Source organism: Haliaeetus albicilla, chromosome 12, assembly GCF_947461875.1.
Source record: "Haliaeetus albicilla chromosome 12, bHalAlb1.1, whole genome shotgun sequence".
In the NCBI taxonomy this organism is placed as follows: Eukaryota; Metazoa; Chordata; class Aves; order Accipitriformes; family Accipitridae; genus Haliaeetus; species Haliaeetus albicilla.
Window position 1 is genome coordinate 36,444,906 of NC_091494.1, and position 23,649 is coordinate 36,468,554.

The window sequence follows — 23,649 nt, forward strand, 5'->3', positions numbered from 1 at the left end:
AAGAGAGATCAAATTCTCAGCAATTCTCTTGGAGCAACTGCTCTCACAGGTTGTTGCCATAAAGGAGTAACTCCCAGCTATTAATGACTTTTCTTAAAACTTTTATTGAGGTGCAATTCCACTGAACGAAAGTTTTGATGTAAGACTTGCAAAGACAACCCATGATGTCCTTAGAAGATCTCGTTCACCCAGTTGTCTAGGGCTCCTCAGTATTTTCGTGAGAGGGTTGTAATGTGGTTGTGCTGATTAGCCTGGATCAGCCCAATATTTCAAATCTTGTAGGCAATCACCCAAGAACCTGATATTGGGCAAGATCTTCCCACACTAATATGAACTGTGTCCCTTTAGCCAGGTTATAGTAAATGTCTAGAACAAATTCTCAGCATTGTTTGTGGGAAGTAGTCGGCTTCCTCTGCTAGTACTCTGAGTGGTATCACCCCTAGCATCTTCAGTGACCTTCATAAAAGATCAGTAGAATATTTTTTCTTTAGGGATGAAATATTTTTTGGGACACAGCAATACTGTGCTTCTCATCACTTTTTTCCTGCTCTGGTGAGCATTTTTGACAACACTCTTCTGCCTGATGGTTCCTCACCTTCCAGTGAGGAAGGAAACTCAAACTCTTAAAATATTTAAGTAGATTTGTGGCAGCAGGGTGCTTTGCGTGAGGTGATGTTATTGAACCAGATGCTACAGCAAGTGGGTGGATGAACAGCAGGTGCTGGAAGGTCAATAATGCTGTAGGGCAAGCCCTGCCCAAGAGAAAAGCAAACAGTGCTTCTGCATCACGGGGAGGTGAAGTCCAGATTGCGTCCAAGGTGCTACACTACAAAATCTATTAGTTACACATATACGTGAAATTTATTGACTAAAAGCTTTTGAAAATAGATCCACGCCACTGGTTTAACCACATGTCTACAGTGGAAGCAATCAGCATGAAGGAAGAGGCTGCAGATGGATGGGTAAGAGATGTGACGCTCATTTAAGTCACACTAAAGTCCACGTTAAAGCTCATTTAAGTCCACTGAGGCAATCGCACTCCACGCCGCTCTGAAGGGGCGACGACGAGCGTCCCCAAGATGTTAACGTTAGCCTGAGTGGTCTGGATGGATGGCCATGGTCCCCGAACCCAGCAGATACCCCAGCTTCGTGCGGCCACCCTGGGTGTCCGTCCCCTGGCCCACCCTTCGCTTGCCACGTCCCCCTCCAAGAGCAGGGGGTCTGGTTGTCCCAGCACCGGTCACGCCAGCCAGGGGAACGTTTTCCTGGGGGTTTGGTCCTTCCACAGGGAGGTCACCCTTGGAAAGCACGAAGCCACATCTCGGCAGCAGCGCCCAGGCTTTAGGGGCCGGAGGAGGGCCGCGGCGGCCCCTCTCCCTCCCCGCGACACCAGCCGGGGGTGCCCGGCCTTTGAGGGACCGCCACAGCGGGGCCGGGGGTTGCCCTCGGCCTGCCCCGCCGCCTGAGGGGAGGCCTCGGACCTTCTAGCGGCCGCCTCAACCGCCCCAGGAGGCCTCGCCGAGGCGACGCGGCCCCGGCCGGCGCCTCCCGGCCTGAGGGGCCGAGAGCAGCGGGGCGGTAGCGCCGGCGCCTCCCGCTGCCGGCGGGGAGGGCGGGACGGGGAGCACCGCGCCCGTCCTCCCCGCCCCCGGTCCGCCCAGGAGGGAAGGAGCCGGCTTCTCCCTCAGTCTGGTGCCCGGCGTGGGCCTGGAGGAGGCTCCTGCCGCGGCCATGGAGGCTTTCTGCGGGTCCCGCTTCTGGGTAAGCAGCGCGGCCGGCGGTGCCGCCTCCCCCCCCCCCCAACTCCCCTTCCCGCCCCGCGGGCTTCCCCCCGCTGAGGAGAAAGTTGGCCGGGGAGGTTTGCGCGGAGGGGCCGGCAGGGGGGAAGCGGGGACCAGCCCCCTCGGCGCCGGCTGCGGGGCTCGCCCCGGGGCGGAGGAGAAGCGCCGTGCCCCGCTCGGCGTTTCCCCGCGAAAGGGGCCGTGTGCTCGGCCGCGCCGGGTCTGAGGGGCCGGAGCCGGCAGGGAGAGGTCGGTCCTGCGGCTTCGGAGGGGCTAAGCTGCTGAGCTGCGCCTTTCTCTTGATTGCCTAGCCCCAGCGGCTGGCTGTCCCGAGAGCCGGCTGGTGCGGTGACTCCTCCCGCAGCCGGCTGAGGAGCGGGACCAGCAGCAGGGCCGGCAACACCTCTCTTGTTCGCGATTCGTCGCCTCCAGACCAGAGCCGAGACCCCAACAAGGCCGCAGGGGACCCCACAAGACCCCAGGCCGTGCCACAGCTCCCGCCGCCTTGCAGGAGATGCGGTGTTTCCTACAGCTCTCCTAACAGCTGTAGTCCATCTCTGGACCATAAAGCGATGAACCTGGCTGTTGCCTTCTCCTGAGGGGTCCTCCTTTATAGCGTTGCTGCTGCTCTTCAGAATCACTCTGATGAGCAGGAGAGTACTCCCCGTTAAGCGCTTTGTTACTGCTAAAGAGCGATGGGTTCGTGGCAGCCAAGGGTGGTCGCAAGCCTCGGAGAACTGCAGTGACTTATGTTCGTATTTGGAGCCGTCAGTCTTTTGGAAAGGCTGATTGCAGCAGGCACTGTGTTTCTAAGCAGAAAAGTTTGGAAATTGCTGCCACGGTCTGCTCAGATGGTGAAGTGTGTAAATGCTGTTACAAGGACTTGGTGCAGTATTTCCCCAAGGTACAGCACGCTGCTTTCCTCTCTGCTGTGTACACAGACACTTTAGACTATATGAAGCTATGGGGAGTTCAGCGTGTACGGTGAATCTGGAACTGCCCTCCAATAAATCACAATATTTGCATGCGTCTTTCTCTTTTATATTGATTTAGCTGAAGGGGGATTTTTTCAAAGAAAGATGAGCGGGAGTGAAAAGGAATGGCTGAAGACGAATCACTGCTAGAAAGCTATTAAAGGACGACACAAGCAGTTGGTTATGAGGACTTAATGCTGAGCTCCATCTTCAGATAACTAATTATCTTTCAAAATCTGTCTAAACATTAGTTTTTAAAAGAGGACTTAGGCTCCTAAGCCCCTTGGTTACATTTCTTTGTTCGGTCTGAGATTTCATTTCCGAGTGCTCTGCGCGCTCTCTGCTACAGCAGTTGGCAGATAAGCTTGCTCAAACAAGTATTTTCACCTTTTATTTCTACTATAAACACTTATAGAACAGGAACAAGCACAAACAGATCAACACTGCTCACTAGTTTATTGACTGCCTCAAGAAGCATGTCTTAGCTTCTCAAGGAAGGCTTGTAGTGCAACTACTCTTCGTAGCCAAAGCTTTTGATAACAGTTTGTTGATATGTTAATGTAAAATGTTTAGGCAGTTTTGCTGGTTTTAAGTATGAAATAAATGTATCATTCTGTACTTTATGCAGTGCTGTTACACTCAAGCACAGTACCCTTTGCGGTGCTGTGTCTGGTGTATGCTACACTCTGGTAGTGTATCCTGGTTTTAATATTGCCACGACTTTTCAAAACTAAATTTGCAGGAAGTAATATAAAGTAGTCCAGGGAAGATATTTTAATTAATAAACAATTGTTTACAGCATCAGTGACAAAGAGATCTAGATGTATGTAACAAAACATAAATAATAATTTAAAAATATACCTTCAGCCTTGCTCAAAGTAATAGTGCAAATGTGACTAAATCCAGTTGATCTGAAACATGGTAGTTTGGATTGGCAGAGGAATACATTTTCTGTCCAAGTCTGTGAAGGAAGATGTCAGGCATGTGTTGCAAGGCTCTCCAGAAACTTCTTTTTTTGTGTAATTATCACATACTTGTATGTCAACATAAAATATTACTAAAGAATAAAAGGAGACTGACTGAAAAGAGATGAGCAGTGTTCCTTAAACAAATAGGCAAACTACTTAATAAATGTAGACCTGTTCTGTTTCTTTGGAATGATCCAGAGTTGTTTAGAGTCAGAACAACCTTCCATCTGTGTAATTGTTTTAAAAAATGGTACTCAATAACTGTGTGGAATGGAACATGTGACCCAGTGACCAGCAGATTGAATTCAGTGACCAAGAGTCTTGTACCCTACTTTTGGTAGGCAGTGGTATTTTGTCTGTTAACAGGAGTGTATACAATGAACTGATTTTATGAGAGATTTTAAGTGATGACCATGTAGATGACAGTCACCCTGAAAGGATTTGCTGTGCCAATACGTCATTCCATAAGAAAACGCAGGTAGAGGCTTCTTTTTGAAGTAAGTCCACAAAAGTTGGGGTTTCTTGTGCTGCTGTACACTTGAAGAAGGGAGGACAAGTTGAAAGACAGTTACTGGCCTGTGCGCGCAAACTAATGGCGTGCAGCTTTGCGGTTCAGATCAAGAACTTGATAAAATGTGAACCAGTATTAATGTTTGCTTTTTCATAGCTGATGAACTTAGACTCTTTCCCCACTTTTTTGTCAAAGAAAATCTAGATATTTTTGGAAGCTGAGCAACATATTGGTGTCAGTTTTAAAACTGTTTGGAGCGAAAGGAAACATGCTGTTCCAGTTTAAACAGTTCTTCGGTTTGGAGTTTAAACCAACTACAATACTTTTCTGTTAAAAGGAGGTCAGATTCAAAACAAAACAGTTCAGAATTAGCTCACGAAAATGTTTACATTGAAATATATCAACTTTAATAGATGATTGATTTATCTTGGATTTTTTTGGCTTATCAAAAGTGTTAAGGTTTCAACTCTTCACCCTGATGTAGGATGGGGAATTTTGCTGGAAATGTCAACGGGTTGGGTTTTTTTGTGTTTGTGCAGAGGCAAAATAATTTCCTGTTCAACCCATTTTAGAAATAAGAAATTAAAGGAAACGCTGTAGGTCACGTTAGAAATCTATAAAAGCTTTTGGCTTCCAGCTACTGCTTTACCTGTTGAACATGCAATCGGCAAACTGCTAATACAAATATAGGGTATTTTATACATAAAGAGGAACAACCGGAACATTATTTTTTCAAAATGCAGTATGAGCAATCTCTTCATCTGAACACTTTGAAACATACTGTCTACTTCAATTGAGAATTCAAAGCTAATTGTTGATATCTCCTAATGGTGTTTCCATGCTAAATGACTTTTGGGAGATGAATGTGATAACACGCCTAAGGACTGCCTTGTGTGGGTATGTCTATTGCCAATAATTATCTCCTATTTATTCTGTCACATATTTACTGTGTGATAGTAAGTGTACTAGATAGGCGTGCTAATTTATGTGACCCACAACCTCTGTACTTGAGAAGTAGATATTACTGAATTATCACTTATTTGTTGCTTATGTCCTCCACTGTAGTAAAACGTGAGTGGTTCCTCTGAGAGGAGAAAAAAGTAATCTCCTAGAGAGTGTTTGCTGTGAAAGTGTTTTGGCCTAACAGCTAAACAACATGAGCTTAGAAAACCAAATTCTGTTCCAGTGTAAAGACACCTTGTCTTTGTGTGGCTCAGACTCTCTGGTTCAGAAATGGCACTATGGCTGCTGTGAGGCTAAAACATTAAGTGCTCTGCAGTACTTGGGTACTGTTGAGATGATGGGTCATAGAAACACCTTAGAGGGCAGACAGACTAAGTGCCTAGGCTTAAGCAACAACCTGTGGGTTTGATGTCGGCTTTTTTTAACAACATAAATAGGAAATGGTAGGAGAAGTGATAGAGCGCTTCAAAAGGGAGACCACAACTTCTAGTCAGTTATGGATGAGATCCAGACTTGTTCCTTTTGATCCTGCTTAGCTGACAGAGCTCAGTTTCCTTGCCTACCCTGTGTCTTGGTATCCTGACGGATTTTTTTTTTTTTTTTTTTCCCGTCCCACATGCAGTGCCGGCTCCTTCTTCATCCAGAGACTCTTGAGTAATTCAACAGGAAGTTGCAGCAATTCTCAAAAGTAAACTATACCTCAGTCTTGTCTTTGAGATAGTCTCATACAAGCAACCCTTTAACCTTTAGCTTTACAGATATTCCTTCACCTTGAGTCACTCTGTGAAATTTTGGTAGATTTGGACTAAAAGTCATGCTGCTCTCTAGAAATGCAGCTTCCTCCTCTGTTGGCTCAAAGTGCCACCAGTCTGCCCACTGCATAATTTCTCCTTTTGCATCATCATGTATCATGCTTAAATTTTTTGCAGTTTAAGATGACTTAGGATAAATGTAGTCATGAAGAAATCTTTCTTTCAAGGAAGATGACAATGTACTTGTAACATGTACAAGTTTATTTTAAAACCCCCAGAACTTATGTGATTTGGCCCTAAATTAATAATAAAACACTGAATTTCAGTTATTCCATTATATTTGCAACTAAATTGGCAGAGGAAGAGTGAAGCGAAAGGTGGTAGCAGGTCATTGCAAAGGAGGGGTTCTGCAGTAGGATGATATGGTCCAGACTGGCTGTTCTTTATATATTAGCTTCCCCTTCTGCCACACTGTGATAAACACAGAATGTTCAGTGTTTGTCATTACTTAAACGTGATACAGATCTCCACATAATCTTTGTTAACTGCATCCAACTTCAGGTAACTGAGTCCCACTTCTATAAATCTCTTCACAATTGTGTCAGGTATCTGTGTTCTTTCTCATGTTAGGTAGGAGATCAAAACAGGTAACATTAATGGTCTCTTCAGACATCAGATCTATGAAGTTATGCTCTCTCAAAGGGTAGCTGTGTTGGTAACATCCTAAACTAAAAAGCAATTAAGTACTCAAGCTCAAATCCTCCAAGATTTTAAGATTCTTGAATTGAGTTGAATGGAAGCTATTGCTAAAGGATTTGGGCCTCAGATTCTCAATGTCAAGGGCAGTATAAATATTTATCAATAGATTTGGAGTATTACCCAGGACCTATTATCATTCATCTGTATGTAAACGGTGTAAGAGACTGTATTTGAATCTGCTTGGGAAAGACGAAGTCTGCATTTGAGAGTTGTGAGCAAAACTTAACACTAGTGAAAGCTGCCAATATCAAGGATTTATGGAGTCCTTCAGTGACAGTGTCAATTAACGAAGCTCAAGAAAATGACATTCATTTCAGTAGAATATGTGAATGTGATTGTTCGTGTTTTTCAAGGAAAGCAGTCATTGCCATTTCCTTCAAACCAGCACACTGACTAGTCAAATGAACAATACAGGTGCAGGAGAATGGGGGCAGCTGAGACAATTGTCACCACCAACATCTGACCAGCATGGTTGAGTCCCTTCTGGAATTCCTGATTGCAATTCTAGAATTGCAGGAAAAAGGATTTTTAGAAAAAGAAATGCCTAGAGGGAAAAGAATCTTTCTTTGCCCAGGTGCACTGTGGCTTTGCAGGAGATGCTTCACAAAGATCTTCTGGACGCAGAAGCCTGCTTGTCCCTCCCTTCGTTGTGTTTCCCTGGGGGTGGGACAGTAAAACTTGAGGATGCTGTGAGATGGGGCAGGTGGTAGTGGGGCAAGGTCCTACCTTGCTTTAATGGACAATTAAAGCCCCACGGGGAGACTGTTTCTCTGTAGCAAAACTCAAGGTCATGTCTGTTCTTCAGCTTTCAACACAACTGTTCCTCCCTGGTCACAGCTCTGATCGTTTTAGCTTAAGTGACATAGCTGGTCAATGTGTCTGGGGCTTAGGAATACTATACAGTTTGCCTCCTGAAAAGAAATAATATCTGAAACAAAACCTGAGTTGCATGAGGAGCTCCTTAAAACGGAGCTTATTTAATTGCTACAGTTAAGAATATAAAGCATTTTGAGATGGGCCTAACCTACCTGGTAGGCAAATTGCTATGCCACTGGAGATATAATCCTTTCCTTTCTACATGTGTAAATTTGTAATGTATTAAAATGAAGAGACTATTACTGTTTAAAATTTAATTTAAAAAAAATTCCTTTGAAAAACCTATTAAATGGGATCTTTGATTTTTCCAGTAAGCTAATGCTCCATTTGTCTCCAGATGATACTGCCATGACTATGATGGGCCATTATCCAGTCACACATTATTTGGCTGAGCTGGAGGAGAGCATAGCGGCAAGCAGCCAGAGGTTTTCCCAGGAACGCGTTCAGGGTTTTGTACAGCCAACAGCCTTGACTCCGTGCTGGGCCCATGTGAGCTGGCACCGTGTCCCTGTGCTAATCTCACAGCAGCACGAGAGGCGAAGTCAACATAAAACTTAGATCATTTACAGTAATGTCACGTGCTGGTGTCATAAAGCTTTGCATTAGAACAGAATAAGAAATGAAGGAGGGGGGGAAGAAAAACTATTTCACAGGAGTTGTTTCAAATGTCAAAGTCATTTAGTTTCAGAAGTCATAATTTCTTTTTTCTTTCTGAAACTTTCTGAGAATACATTTGACACTTGTGCAATTAAAAAAAAAATTCTCATTTCTTCCTTTGCTTCCTCTTCTTTTCCCCCCATTTGAATGACTTGTATTCTAGAATCTCCCCCACCTCTTACACCTCTTACTGCAATTTTTTCCCTTTCATTTCCCTTTGTTACTACATACAATTGGAAACATGGAAAAATAAACAGGAAAAAATTTCCATGTTCTGGGTATAATCATTTTATTACAGTAAGGGGAGGTGAGAGCAAGCGAAGTGGAACAAAAAGCAGTAAAAAACTTTATGCTTTTATATTTTGTCTCATTTGAATAAGCAAGGTATACCTTCTGGAGGAAATAGTTTACTACTGGAAGATCTATCAGATGGAAGATTGTGGCCAGTGGTAATTTCCATAGGTGGCAATGTTATTCTGTCTGCTTCTTTTTTCCCTTTTTTCTCCTGCCCCGTTACAGAGTTGGTACATCTTGCTTGAATGTTGGTGACAGGCAAAAGTTCACTTTCCATGTCTCAGCCTCTTTGTGGCAAAGTGGTGGAAGTTCTGGCTCATTTGGGTATTTGAAGGATTGTTGTTGTAAGCATGTTGCAATTGGACCACTGTGGTTTTACAGCAGTCCCTTAGGGGTGGTGCTGCTCCCTTCGTACCAGCACTGGCTGGGCAGATTCAGTTGCAGGGTGTTTGTACAGATCATAGGTAAAGACGATCCTTTTAGAAATAGGGATTTCCTGGGTGTTGAAAAAAATCAAGTTTTAGGCTTTAAGTTCACGTCACTTAGTGTTGGATAGAAGCTGTGCATGCAATTGGTTTGGGGTAGAACAATGTACCAGGACAGTTCTGCCTTTGCTCCGATTTCTATGATTAACGTATTCTTTTTGATAGTCACCCACTCCCATCTTTTCTTTATCTCTGAAGTTTTTGGCTTAACAACACTGAAGGCCAACCTTCACGTTACAAAGAAGGGAAGAGAAGAGAGAATAGCTGAGAGGATGGGGGGAGGTGTAGGAGCAGACACTTCCCAAAGACGCTGCCTGTAGTGGTGCTTTGCGAGCTCTTTTTCTCTCTGAAACTACTGCCGTGGTTTAGGGCCAGACTGTGGATTTCACTCTTTTGCTGAATAAAAGTGACTGAAATAAGTAGGTCTGCGGACTGAGATGAGTATAGTTTGTGCAAATTAACTTCAAGAGTATAGCTAGAGTGTAATGCTTGTCTGTGTTAGGTGAGCATCGATCAGTTCTGCGAGTGATATACCAGGCTTAATCTTGGCCACTAAAGCTCGTTAACACACAGACTCTGTCCTTGCCCTCTAGCCTGCTGCTGCGTTGGACTTCTTGGTGCTCCCCTAATGAGTGTCCCTGCAGCTGAAGACCATGACCAACCTTGGGCACTTGAGATGGCATGTCGCTTTTGTATCCTGCCCCACCAAACTCCCACGCTACTGTCATGTTAAAGGCAGCCTTGACCAGATGCTAAAATCTCATTATCGCTGCAGTCAATTTGTTGGTTCCAGCTCCCACTAGGCAGGCGGAGTGTCAGAGCAGCACTGATGACAATTTTTTTGTGACAGTCCCTTTTATTATTATTGTACAGCAGCCCAACTGGATGGGCCAGCTTAAGATGCAGGAGTCAGGGTGGGAAGGGGAGAAAATAAAGCAGGGACTGTCTCATTTGCAGCTGTTTCAGCTGTTCCTACCTCTTCTTAATTGAGATACATTCATTATGATCCTCGAATTAACCTAATTCCTTTCAGTTGAATGGAGATGGGATGGCTTAAATTAAGGATATTCCCCCACACCCATCATCACACTGTGCTGAAACAGGGCAGCCCACTCCTTTATTTGTACTTGCATAAGGCCATAGGAAAGGCCTTTGATGATGCAATTAACAGAACGTTTTCTCTACAACGGTATATACCTTTGATCAATTTTAAAAGACAGTCAGGGCCTTTATTCTGAAGGAATGATCCTGTTTCCTTTTACTCTCAATCCTGTTTTTGATTCATGAGCATTCGTACCTCTGGGGTTGCACTATGCCTTCCCCTCTGCAAGTCAATAAAAGTCCTTCTGTCCAAGCAAGAAAGCTGGCTGCTACTAAAACAGTTGAAGTAGATGGATATTACTTTTACTTTAGGTGTTTGTTGTCTTAGATACATATAGTTACTGTTGTCAACTTCTACTTTACTCTCTCAAGCTATAGATGCTTTTTTGAAAGCCCCATTTGCTGGGCTCACATGACTGTGGCAGAATATGAACCTACTTTTTTTTCATCCTGCCTCATTTTTGTTCATGACAGCAGAGAAGATCTGAACTTCTAATCTCAAAACTCAAAAACTAAAAGGAGAAGAAAGAGAAACTTACTGTTTTATGTAACACCTGTCACTAAACCTATACCTTGATTTTTGGATGTCTGGTCCACAGTTCTCAAGTTCATTGCGTTGTTAGTACCATTTGTACCATGAAGCTTCAACTCAAGCAAAAACCTGTGACTAGTTACTCCACAACCATAAACTAGGTCATGGGCTATGAACTTGTACCAGGTCTATTTGATCCATTAAAATAAGTCACTAAAGATCCTTCTACTGCTGGAAAAGAAAGTTAAGCGTCCTGCATGGTGTCCTTCACTAATGTAGGTAACTGTTGCAGTGTGCTTTGTGAACAGAAAAATACTATTTCGGGTTATTAACTGTGTAAGTACTATAAATGCTTATGTCCTCCCAACGCCACCTTTTTTCCAAGCAATATTGCTGTGGTGTTGCAGTGGAGACTATCATTATCTCTTGCCCTTAAGAGGGGGGCAGTGGGAAAAGATTGTTCATGTATTCATGTGAAGGAATTGAGTTGTGCAACAGGCACTGTGGATTAACGAAGCATGTCACTCCTTCTGTGCATAAGGGTGAAATTGTTCCTTTGGAAACATAAACGGATGATCTTGCTCTGAAAAGGCTATTTGAAACGGGCAGCCTTCTGGAGTCCTGGAGCAGAGTGCTTGTTTGTGTTAGTAAAATGATTATTAGAGTTTGCCCAAAGAGTTTACCAAGAAGGACCAGGCAGGGGAGATGGACAACAGCTAGAAGTGGGAGGTGAGACATGGAGAGGCTGAGATGAAGCCTGTGCTGTAGCTAAGACTGAGCCCTGGTTGGTTTTGGTGTTGTGGTTCAGAGCCACTGTAGAGCAATCTTTGTTTCTGGGAGGAGGCAGTATGGTAAAGCCAAGAGAAAAACATCCTTTTTTTTTTTTCTTTACTTTTTTTTTGTGCGAGGTTGTGCAAGTGAAACTCACTGGCAGGTTATTTACCAGATCTAGGGGCAAAAAAAGGGCAGGAAGATTCTCCACTCCATTTAAGTTCTCACTAACAATTTCTTCTACAAGAGATACCATTTCCATGTTTATTTACTGCAGGGAAGCATTGTTACTGTCAGCTATTCACTTCCCTATCTTTTACTCTTCAGGTGTACCTTCCCAGTCAGCTTTCCAGTTTGATTTTTAATATTAAATAACGTGCTAACTAGTGATAACTGACACAGAATCAGCGATATGGCATGTATTAACCTTGGGTAGAGTGTGAATGACGTCAACCTGATGGCCTTCACCTTCCCAGCAGATAAAGAATGAATTTGTGTTTCCTGTCCTTTTCCCAATTCTTTTTGCCCTATAGAAACTTAGCGAGAAACATGTATTAATTTTTCCATTCAATGGAGGTAACTGCTTGAGACTACAAAAGATATCGTTAGTCTTCCCTCGGGTTGCTGGCTGTTTGAAGAGCATTACTGCAGTGTCAGCTGTATGCCGGGTAAAGCCAGTGTGAGGCATTTATATTTTAAACTTCTGTAGTGGAGTAGGAGTTGGCTTAGACTTAAACCCAAGGCTAGAATCCCGAGTGGTCTTTCTCAGCAGGCTCTGTTAACATCATCCTTGGGGCTTGGGAAAGGGATAGACAGGAATTTCCCTATTCCTTTTTTTCAGTCTAGCTTTAGGTTTTCTGTTTGTTCCCCCTTTTCTTTGAAAGCTGTAAGGGATGATGTGCAAGAAACCCAAGATACGTTGCATTGAACTTTTGTTTCCTTTAAAGGCATTATCAGTTTTAAGGATGGCCTTTTCAACAGCAGTGTTCTTTTCCAGGGGGGAAGTATAATAGAAAGTACTAAGTATTAGAGCAGATTTAATGTTGCTCAGAGCCTCCCCTGTTGAATACTTTCCCTTAAATTAAGAACATGTATTTAAAGCTGCTCATCTAAATGTAAGTCCTGCTGCACAGATGGCCCTTAATATGAGCGTCGTGTTTATCCAAAGACTGTGACTGGAGTGATGGGTGTGATTGAAAGCTGCTGCAAGGGACAACGTCAATGATATTCTTAACTGATCAACAGAAAGCCCCACTAATTTGTAACTTCTAGACTCCAGGGGACCCCTTGTCTGCTGTGAAGCTGTTACACGCATCTCTAATCTCTTTTCCCATGGATGTTGGCATTGCATTTAAGTATTATTACAGGATTAAGTACATTGTGCACCCAGGGAGTTGGGTACAGTGGGCTGGTATTTCTGCAATGCTGTATCTCACCAGCAGAGCCTCCAACCTGATCCATGATACTGCATCCAAGGAAATGCTGCTGCATACAGGCAGTTGCCACAGAGCACAGTGGGAGTCTGGATTAGGAAGAGGTCACAGGTTACTGCCCTTAAGACTTGCTTGTGGGGAAGCGAGCTGACAGCAATGTTAGCTGTGACGGGCACGCTGGCTGTTACAGTTTTCCTGGGATGAGTTTCTTGGAGAAAGTGGTGTTTCCCACCATGTGCTGCTGAGTATTTCCCCTTGTGAGATGCCTATTGATGGGTCACCCTGGCTGTGGGTCATGGAGCTGCCTGCAGAGTGTTTTCAGTGGGCTTTCACTGAAGGGGACCCTGAGACAGAGCTGTGATGCACAGAGGAAGGTGACTTGTTCTCAGGACAGCATAGAGCTGTGAACCGAGGAATGTGTGTGCTATCCAACATCAGAGTATTAGACCTCTTTCAGTAGCAAGTCCAAAGAAAACCCTCAAACCCAGACAGCCCAAGGTGAGTATTTTCATCCTCAATCAGAACGGGATGTAAGAAATATTTAAACCTGCTCTGCTTACCAGGGCAGGGTTCAGAATATGGAAAGGCAAAGCCAGACTAAAGCAGGAGCCTTAAAGATAGGAGTCAAAGAGCTGGTGTGTCCCTCCAGCCGTTGCTTCTTGTGTTTGTTCTCAAGGGTGGAGTTCTGTAACTTTACTGATCAATTGAAGGGTATTTAGCAATATTTAACTGTGTCGGCTTGGTCTCCATAAATTATATTGAAACTTCATGTCATATTCTGACTCAAAATGAGTTGTTTAGGGCTGGAGTGGATGTTGGAATATATGCTGTCAGTGTGGTGATTTATAAAGCCATAAAGTGGAACTGCCAGCTCTGTGGAAACAGATCCAGCTAGGTAAGAAATGTGGTGAGAAATGCAACTTTCAGATTTCCAGATTTAAAAGTAATAACGATAATTCTTAACAGAGTCCCCGCTACATGGCAGATGGCATGGCAGCATCAGTCCACTATGGTCTGGTCTTAGGGGGAGCAAGTAATTTGCATGGAATTACACTACTTAAATGTTTAAGGTATAGTGTCTTCTAACAGGAGCCCTTCTCATTGTATTCAAGGATGGAAAGAGTCTGCTCTCAGAAAACACCAATTCATCGAAACGGAAACTTTACAGAAACAGATCTGTTCCAGGAAAGGTTGTTTATCTGGTCCAGGATGGAATTGGGCTTGGGAAAACATTCCCAAGATAGCCAGTAGTCAGGTCTGTCACCTTGGACGTAGGTTTCTCATTCAGCCCACATCCCCGTTTCCCATGTGCCATGGAAGTAGGAGGCTCTTGTTGGTTATCGGGTGGGTGCTGCTTCTTGTACTTTCACGTAATTTTGGAAGGGTTCCACTTTTATTCTCAGGGATAAATCAACCGAATCTCAAAATCTTAGACGTGTTTTTTTAGGACAGAATTTTTGTTTTCTGGCCAGCTGTATTTATGCGTTCAGAAATGCAGATCCTTTGCCTTGTTTAAATAAGAGTTAATGAAAACCTTTAAATGGCTTGGCAGCCATACAGTCTGTGTCTTGGATACAATAGTCAGCTTGTGTTCAGTCCAAAGTTAATGGACATCTGGGGCAGTTTCTAGGTGGCTGTCAGACAGAAAGTAATTTCTGGACATTTTGGTCTTACAGAAAAGGTTTAAATTAAGAGTGCTGCTTTTCCCTACCGTCCCCACCCCCCTGCAATAACTTTTCCCTTAAACAGAATCTTTGTTTTATTCTGTGCCCAGTTATTGCTATTCTTCCTCAGCTTTCCTTTTTCCAGGATTCTTTCCAGCAAGCTAAAGGAGCACAATCGCAAACATGCTCAAGACATTGCTAAACCACATGTAATTTAAAGAGGAAATGAGTATTTTGTTGAATAAATGATAGTAGATAAACTCCTGCTTTGGAACTAAAGAGCTTTTCAGCTCCAGACTTCTAGAGGGCATCTCCTGCCCCAGGCAGGGTAGCTGCTAAGAGAGCTTATCATGTTAGAGATGCTGAAATGTTTTGATGATGAGCCAAAAATGGGTGCTCTTTAAACGTTATCTTCCTTTCTGGTGCCAGAGACCTGCTTGCTGGAGGAAGACACAGAAATAGTTTGAATGTGAGGCTGGGGTTTGGTTTGGTTTTGATCTGGTGTTGGAATTGCAGTGTAATTTCCCCTGTGTTGTTGATTTGTGGCTGAAGTTTTCCCTAGGTCTGGACAAACCTGTTTAGGTAAATGGGAATCTTTTTATTCCCCTGGCCCACGCTGGGTGTTTGCATGCCTCGAAAGGAGCCATTGCTCAGCTGGAGAGGCACTAACTCTGCAGCATTAAAGGGTGCAGTTTAGATGCACAGCTAATGGATTTGTGCCACCCTTCACCACTGCCAGGGCTTTCATTTGTGCTAAAGCTGAAGTAATGAGTGACAAACTTGTCACAGTTCAGCCAAACCATCCTGCAACCTGCCAAGGCTTTGTAGTTTCATTACACTTATGAGCCCTTTTGTGGGTATGTGGACTGATGCAGGGGTACACATCCCTTCTGACAGATCATCACTGAGATCAAAAGATTGTAAGCAGATTATGGCTCTTCAGTTCTCCTAAAATCAACCATTGCTTTCAGCATTCAGTCTCTTTTGTATTGGTAAACAAAAGCAGGGCTGAAAATACTTTTGAAGAATTCATATTCAGACTAGTCAAGTCATTCATTTATAACGGGTGGGGAGAAGTGGCTCAGCTTAACTGAAGCATACTTCTACTGAGAGCTCATACCCAAAAATAATTAGGTACAAGTAAATGATTCTAGTGCAGAGATAAGGCATATTTGAACCACAGATATCTTAGTTTTATCATCTGCTTGTTAATGATAGTACGACGGAGTAATTTTACATTTCCTGCAAGTATTTATCTACCACATTTCAGATGACACATCAGATGGCAAAATACAAGTTGTGAATTTCCAGTAGGTTTGATTAAAACCAAGTTCCCCTTAACTGTACTGAAATTTCTATTTTAGTTTGAACTTGTGTGACTGTGCGTTTGCACGTGGTAGATTCAAATCCTTGGGTACAAGTTGCATATGTGAATTGTGGTGTCCAAGGTCACAGATGGAAAGCATTGCTTGCAATGTTTGCAAGAAAACCCATATTCCTACCTGCATGTACAATACATTCCTTTTACCTTTGTTTAGAATAGGGAAGTAATTATAGTTGGAGGCATATGAGTAAGAAGGACAAAATTTTAGTCATAAATGGAGGGGATTTTCCCAGGTCAGCATATGGTTGATCTAAATCTGATAATTTTATTCAGTGCTGGACATTCTTGCTGGACGAGTTCTCAAGTCGAGGATTTTGCCTCAAGAGCTTTATTTAGCAGTTGCACTCCAGGCTGGGAATGCCTGAGAAGTGCCATGGTATCAGCACCTGTAACTAAGCCTTAGCAAAGACAGCAACACAAGGGGTTTGCCTGCTACAAAATGTAAATCCGAATCTGAGATACAGGAGGGCAGAAGTCTGTCTTTCTAGGTTTTGCCCAATATTTAAAACTGTACTTAGTCCTTTTACTACAACAGATTAATCACAAGTAGTTGGGATAGGTATTTTTGGCAAGCTTTTACTAAGGCCATGTGCTAGCTCCAGCAGAATTTGGATACAATTTCTTCAAGCAGATGTTCCAATTGGCAGCACTTCTGCCTCTCTATTAATAAATGTCTCATCTCTTTTCCAGGATTCAAATCTTTCAATACACACTGATAATCCAGACCTGACACCGTGTTTCCAGAATACCATCCTAGCATGGATTCCCAGCATTTATCTATGGAGTGTATTACCCTTTTATCTTCTCTACCTAAAGCACAACAAAAGAGGGTACATTGTGCTTTCCATGTTGAGCAGGTTCAAGACGGTAAGATCTCTTTGCAGTGTTCCATGAGTAATGTGCAATTTTGAGTTTGTTAGCGTTCGTTCAGCATCCAAGCAAGCGCTGCAGTAGGGTTTAAACAAAATCCCCTCTGATTTATGGGGGAACTGGAGAACTTGCTTATAGGAAGCAACAGTGTACGTACAGATTTCTGAGGAAGGCTACCTAAGGACAGCTCATCTGTAAGGAAATCGATCCTGTGAGCCCACCTTTCTGGGTAGAGAGAGGAGTTGATTGCTCTGCAGAAGAGTTCACCCCTTTGTTGAGCCAAAACTATGCTGCTCCACCATTACTTAAGCTTTAAACTGCTGAAAGCTGCAAAACAAAGACCTTAAGGTAGGTCTAGTGAGAATTTAATCTCCGTTGTGAAAGTAAACATAATAAGGTATCTTTTCAAGCCACTCTACCCAACTAATAGTTATGTGATTTCATCTGCATCTTGTGCTTAAGAGATGGCTGGTGTCAGCAGCACCTCTGGTTTATAAATGGCTAGGTCTAAGGAAAGCAAGCAAGTCACTTTCCGTAGGCCACAAGAGAACTGGGGTTATTCCTGGAGAAAAATTCCAGGCTTCCACTTCAGGGCATGTCTGCCTCTAATCTGGATGCTGCCTGTGCTTCCAATCAAAACTGAATAGTATGGGGAAAAAAAACAGGTAAATACATTAGTCTTTCTACTGTTCGTGTTTGCAAATCCCTCAGAAAGCAGTTGAGATGGGATCCTTGGTTTGAGTGCGGTGGGACAGTTCCATTAACCTGACTGCAGCTGGTCAACTCAGCAGTGTTGTTCTGTTTACACAGCTTTGTCTTGCTGGGAATCTGTGAATCGTTTTGCTAGCCCTCTGACTGCCCCTGGAGATGAGTTTACCAAATGCTGTTTCTGTTTGGCTACTTTCAGCTGTTCGGTGTCCTGCTGTGGTGCGTGAGCTGGGCAGATCTCTTCTACTCTTTCCACGAGCTCCTGCAAAACAGGACGCCTCCACCAGTCTATTTTGTAACTCCATTGATCGTTGGCATCACTGTGGTTCGTAACTGTTTCTGTTTATTGTGACCAATAAGAATAACCCTTTCTTAGATGAAGGAGGAAGAGGGTTCCTTTGCATTCATTGCCTCATCCTGTACTCTTTTAGCTGAATTATTAGTACTTGTATTACTGAAGCAAATTTTGCTTACCGAAAAGGCCGCAGTTACAGCTATCTCTCTCATGTAGATTCAGCTAGGTAAATTAAAATCTTTATAATGGAGCGATTGTTCTGCCTCCCACCTTGCTCTCATCTATTTCTCCAAGCTTGTGATCCAGGTGTGGAGAGAATTTGGGTATGACTTTGCCTAAACAGGGAGATATGAGACAGCATGTCTTGTGCATTTTTCAGTACTGTACTGGACTTTGTAAAACTGTGTTTCTTATCTGGTGGTTGTTCCGCTGTTAAACAGAAACCAAATTTACTTTGCCTAGGATGACAAACAGGCTTGTGGCTGTTGTATGAAAAATGAAGCAGTAAAATTTGCCCATTAAGTTTTTAATTCCCTTGGTTATATTTTTTTAAAAATACCATTCTCTAGACAAGTCATGATTGTCCATCTGGACTGGAGAAATGACAACTCTTACACTTGTTTAAAATATTTGTAGCTAATATTTAATTGTGCCTAGTCCTAGGTATAAAATCTGGTTTAAAAATTAAATTCTGGAGATGAGGCTTTGAAAACAGTAAACCCAAATTATTTCATAAAGTTATTTGCTGCTTTCCTTAGATAGAGGAGGTTTTGCCATTGACTTCTGTGAAGTTATGATGGGGCCTTATTTCAAAGAGGTCCTGTTGTCAACGATGACTGTAATAGCTGCCAACTGAGAGCGTGAATAAGAGGAGCAGTGGGATGGGATTGTGTTCACGTGTTCCTGTATTTACTTTTACAGCTGTTAGCTACACTGCTTATTCAATACGAAAGGCTGAGAGGAGTTCAGTCCTCTGGAGTGCTCATTATCTTCTGGTTTTTGTCTGTGCTCTGTGCCGTGGGGCCTTTCCGGTCTAAGATCGTGACTACAACAGCACAGGTAACATGCCATCCTTGTTAGCACTTGGAGAACAGGAAATGTAGCATTAACATCTCTGTGAAGGGAGTGAATCACCGAGTTTGGAATCAGATCTGAGCCCAGCTTTTGCCAGGGAGAAAGAAAAGTTTGGTTCCGTTGCCTTGACTCAGACTTGTATAACTTGAAGGGAACTGGGATTTCTCACGCAACGTCAGAAAGCATATTTTGCTTAGCCCAAGGCTATACTGGAAACCTGATAGACACGAGAGGGCTGTACCAATACTGTATATATATTAGAACAGACTTTTTTTTTTTTTTTCCCTTTTGCAGCCCCCTTCCCCTGCCATGCTTAAATAGGGATGGGTAGTAATCAGAGATGATGCGTTCTAATATGTGATGTTCCCTTTTTTGCTTAGGCAGCTTGGCCACATGGTACAGCTCTATAGCCTTTCTTTTGTCAGTGCCTGACGTGCTGAGGACAGCATTTTGATTCCAACTGTGGCTTTAAATAGAGAACAGAAAGTTGGAGGGTGGGGAATGAAACCTGGGCTGTTATGATTCCTGTTTGAAAACATAGCAGGTTCTCCCACAGTAAGAAAGTTGTTATGTTTTCCACAGAAACAAATTTCACTAAGTAGGGCACAGCAGATTGCTTCAGTGATTAGATCATCAAAGGCTAGAAGGAAAAGAAGTATTTGAAAAACATTAAGGTGATTGCTTCTCCTCAGTGAAATCAGTGTTGATTCTGTTTGGTGATTTCTTTTTTTTTTTTGTACTTACTTTTTTGTAACTGTCAGCAGCATTATCCTTTTAGCAAGGATCTTGCTATAGCAGGCTGCTGTAAATATTCCAGCAGAGCTTGAATTCAACCTTAAATGGCAGTCTATGCAGAACTTCAGAAAATAGCTGCAATCTTGGTGAGACCCTTTCAAACACCACTTAAAGTCAATTTTCAAACTGTAGTAGTGGTGAATAAGTACAAATATTGGACTATCAATGTTTGAATCCTTAATCAACTTAAAATTATGGGTGCAGAGCCTTAGAACGGGTATGGGTAGTTTTTTCCTGTTCTTGCAACTGCCAAGGACCAAATATTCTTTCTCTTGCACTTACGGTTTAAACATTTTAAGTGAACAATGAGAGCATTCACAGCTACATTAGGGTATGAAAGAGCTGCATAAGGGACATACCCTCACAGGAAGAAGTTTTAAATCAACTGTGGACTCATATAAGTAGGAAAGGAGATATGTCTAGAGCAGATGGAACTGTTATTATGCAATACAGTGGTTTTTTGCAGCTTCTTCTGGAAGTATTTAATGATGACTGCTTGTCAGTGACAAGATACTAAAGTAAATGAATGTTCCCTGATCTGGGTTGACAGTTCCTACACTTAAGACATGATCTTGCAAGAACCCTGGAGGTAATTTAAAAGGACGTCACGTAGCTCTGATTTTAGAGGGTGTCTGCATGCAGTGAAGATGTATAAACACTTTGAACTTGACGTAATTTAATGAAAAGCTTGGAGATAAGCATGTTCTTAGGCACTTTACAGAGTACATGCATACTTTTATAAGATAATTCCTGCTAGGAACTACTTTGCAGTATTCAACTCTAGAGGAAGAAAGGAATTGCCAAAAGAAGCTGTGAAAAAGTCGGAGAGAGAGAGAGAGTGAGAGAGAGTGTTGGGGGGGGGGTGGGAAGTACAATGAAAACAATTATTACTGTGTTTCTTTTTCCCTCTAGGGCCATGTAAATGAAAGGTTCAGGTTTACCACATTTTACATCTACTTTGCTTTGATAATCATTGAGTTGATCCTTTCATGCTTTAAAGAAAAGCCTCCATTTTTTTCCCCTGTTAATACAGATCCTGTAAGTATTTTTACTTTTCTTTATTTACATTTTACAGACTATATCATGCTTTGAAAGTTCCACTGAGAATACTTGTCATTGAAAATGCCTTTGTATTGTCACTGAGATTGCAGTAGTTGGTGACATGCTTATGAAACAATGGGTGTGGAGAGTAATATTGGGGTTTTGAAGCCTTTTTCCATTATTTGTGCCATCAGTAATGACTGGAACTATGTAGTGAAAGCAGCTCTACTTGCTGCTTCACAGCAGTTGAAATTACATTTCTGAACATTAAGGTGTAATATTAATTATTATTTCAAGAGTAGGTTTTGTGGAGGTGGTGGTCTACTTGCTTAACATTAATTTATAGTTAGCTAAAGTCTATAAGGGTTGTCTTAATAAATGAGTTCTATATGTGTCGAGAATAGATATGGAAAAACATTAATAACAGAAGATATTAGTGGTGTCACAGATTAAATTTCTTCTCCAATTCATAAAATGGTCTCTATAATTGGATTTATGTTTGAACCGAGAGAGAAGAAGTCGAGTTAATTTCTTAAAATGAACATTTCGGAAACTATAAAATGACATTTAACTTCATATAAGTGTGATTTAAAGGCAGTATATGAAGCAATTTTTAAAGATAAAAGGAGTTCTACATGACATGGGAAATGAAAGAAATCAATTTTATATCTCATTAGGGTGTAGGTACATACATGTAATATACCAAAAATAAGGAAAATCGACTGTCATCTTATTAAAGTAATGGTAAATGTCCTGCTTTATTTTGATTTTTCCCCCCCCATAACTTTACTACAGAATCCATGTCCAGAGTTAACTTCAGGCTTCCTGTCAAGATTGACGTTTTGGTGGTTTACAAGGTGAGCTTCTCTTTTCAAGCTGTTGGACAACTGACAACCCCAAACTCTACCTGTGACACATGTTGTACAGAGTTAGCAATGCAGAGATTTTTCCTCTCTAAGTAGTTGATGTTGGATACTCTTTCATCCACAGTGGTGTCAGCACTTCTAGAATTTTTGTTTTTACGAACCACTTTCAGAGTGCTCATACTGCCCAAATTTATTCTCTGAAGAGCAGTGGCAACAGTTGTGGCATGACTAATAGAGTATACAGTGGTTGTGCTTATCGTGTGCTGGAGTATAACGTAAACCAAGATGTAAGACTGTGTTCCACAAGATTAATCGTGTCAACCTTTCACCCATCTGAGGATGCATTTTGTTTCCTGTTGGGGTTCATGGGTCAATGATTTTTTATAAGGACATTTTCTATGCAAGAGGGAAAGTAAACTGGGTTATATATACAAATGATTACCACTGATGCTGCTGTCAAAAGGCATGTGTATTAAAGATGCAAATTTGAGATTGGGCTTACTACTGCTCCATGATAAAGAAGTGGAACAGCTGCCAAAGGTCAAGTTAAGACCTATTTTTTCCATAGTGGTTGAGGGTGTTGAGATCTTCATTCTTACATCCACGTAACTTCATTGTCCTGGCAACAGCCCTATAAACTTCTTTTTAGTGAGAGTGTGAGATCTTTCTAAACTTCCAGAGTTTTGAATGTTCAGCTTTCCCATCAAGAGTCTTGGCAAGTAGATGTTTGTATCCCTTGACAAAATTCCTCTTGCAGTTGAGGAACTGTAGTTTTCAGAGAAACCTGTTTTTTTCTTTAACTCAGGTGTGCTTCACTTCTGCATTTTGTTCACCTCTGACAGTTATTCTAGATAGACTTAGTTATTTTCACTTCTAAAGCTTCACTGTTTTCATTTAACACCACAGTTTCATTCAAATGCTTCTGGTAGTTGGTTTTTATTGTCCTTTTTTTCCTGAAGTGATGTTTTCAATAAAATACATGTAATCAAAACTATGTAATGTCCTTTCCTTAATTGCAAACATCAATATAAGAAACAGAGGGAGATGGAGGTATAATTATCACCCTTTCTGTGGAGACGTATCTTCTTACTTTTGTTAGCTTAATAGTCCCAGAGTTACTAGCAATGCTTTAAGTACTATTAGCCAAACTGAACTGGTTTTCTCTATATGTGCAGCATGGCAATTCTTGGTTACAAAAGGCCCCTTGAAGATAAAGATTTGTGGTCGCTGAATGAAGATGATACTTCAAAAATTATTGTGCAGCAACTAAGTAAAGAGTGGGACAAAGAAAAAGCAGAGTGCAAACAGTAAGTATATTGTCGTGGAACAAGTCTGCAAACGGAGGTTGATCCGAGTCATTTCAACATTAATAAGCTACTCATCCCTGAAAATGAGCCAACTAAAAAAGGCACCTACCTCTTCAACCTATGTGTTCTTCATTAATATTAACCATCTAATTTGCTTACTTAATATGTCTAGGCAGAGGCAAGCAGGAGCCCTCTGGGGCTTGTGTACTACGTACGTGCTTTTTAACTAGGTGCTTAAAATCTACACGAGCAGGTAGTGCCATTTACCAAGTGGAGAAGGGCTGAAGATGCATAAGCAGAAGGGATTGAGTTGGTTGGATTGTAGAAAATGAACAACTTTCATCACTGAGCTGGTAGATGTCTAACCCCATAATTGCCTCCCTCCTAGGCATGTTAGAGCACAACTTCTAGGCACCATAAACCAAAAGGTATTCCTCATCATCCCCATCGTGATTTTTTTGGCCTGACACTATTTTTAGCCTTAAGGCTCTTAGCAGTGAGCAACTCTTCATTTTCTAGCAGTAAAGATAGGAAACTCAAGACACATGAAAGGCGGGAGGGGAAGAGGTATCCCACTTTAAGAGCTGAGACCCTACTCCTGTTGCCTAGAAAGTTAGCAGCAAAATTCCCATGGTCTCTGATGGAAATGGGATGAGGTTCAGAACATTCATATAGTTACATCCATGCTGGAGAGGATATCCTTTTTATTGCATGTTCTGTCCTAATCTAATCTTAAGAAATTATCTATTGTACAACTGTGTTTCCTTCTCCCACTGGTTAATGTCCAA

The 23,649-nt window shown here is 42.2% G+C and overlaps 1 protein-coding gene across 2 annotated transcripts in view; it reads left to right on the forward strand.

The window, feature by feature from the left end:
- Positions 1 to 1,646: 1,646 nt before the first annotated feature.
- ABCC3 (ATP binding cassette subfamily C member 3) overlaps positions 1,647 to 23,649 on the forward strand; it is a 51,834-nt gene continuing 29,831 nt past the window's right edge. For both annotated transcript variants that reach the window (XM_069799169.1, XM_069799170.1), the window contains exons 1-7: positions 1,647 to 1,761; positions 16,596 to 16,772; positions 17,683 to 17,808; positions 18,700 to 18,837; positions 20,560 to 20,685; positions 21,484 to 21,545; positions 22,730 to 22,861. In XM_069799169.1, coding sequence (XP_069655270.1) covers positions 1,732 to 1,761; positions 16,596 to 16,772; positions 17,683 to 17,808; positions 18,700 to 18,837; positions 20,560 to 20,685; positions 21,484 to 21,545; positions 22,730 to 22,861 — 791 coding nt within the window. In that variant the 5' untranslated portion in view covers positions 1,647 to 1,731. The remainder of the gene's footprint in view (positions 1,762 to 16,595; positions 16,773 to 17,682; positions 17,809 to 18,699; positions 18,838 to 20,559; positions 20,686 to 21,483; positions 21,546 to 22,729; positions 22,862 to 23,649) is intronic.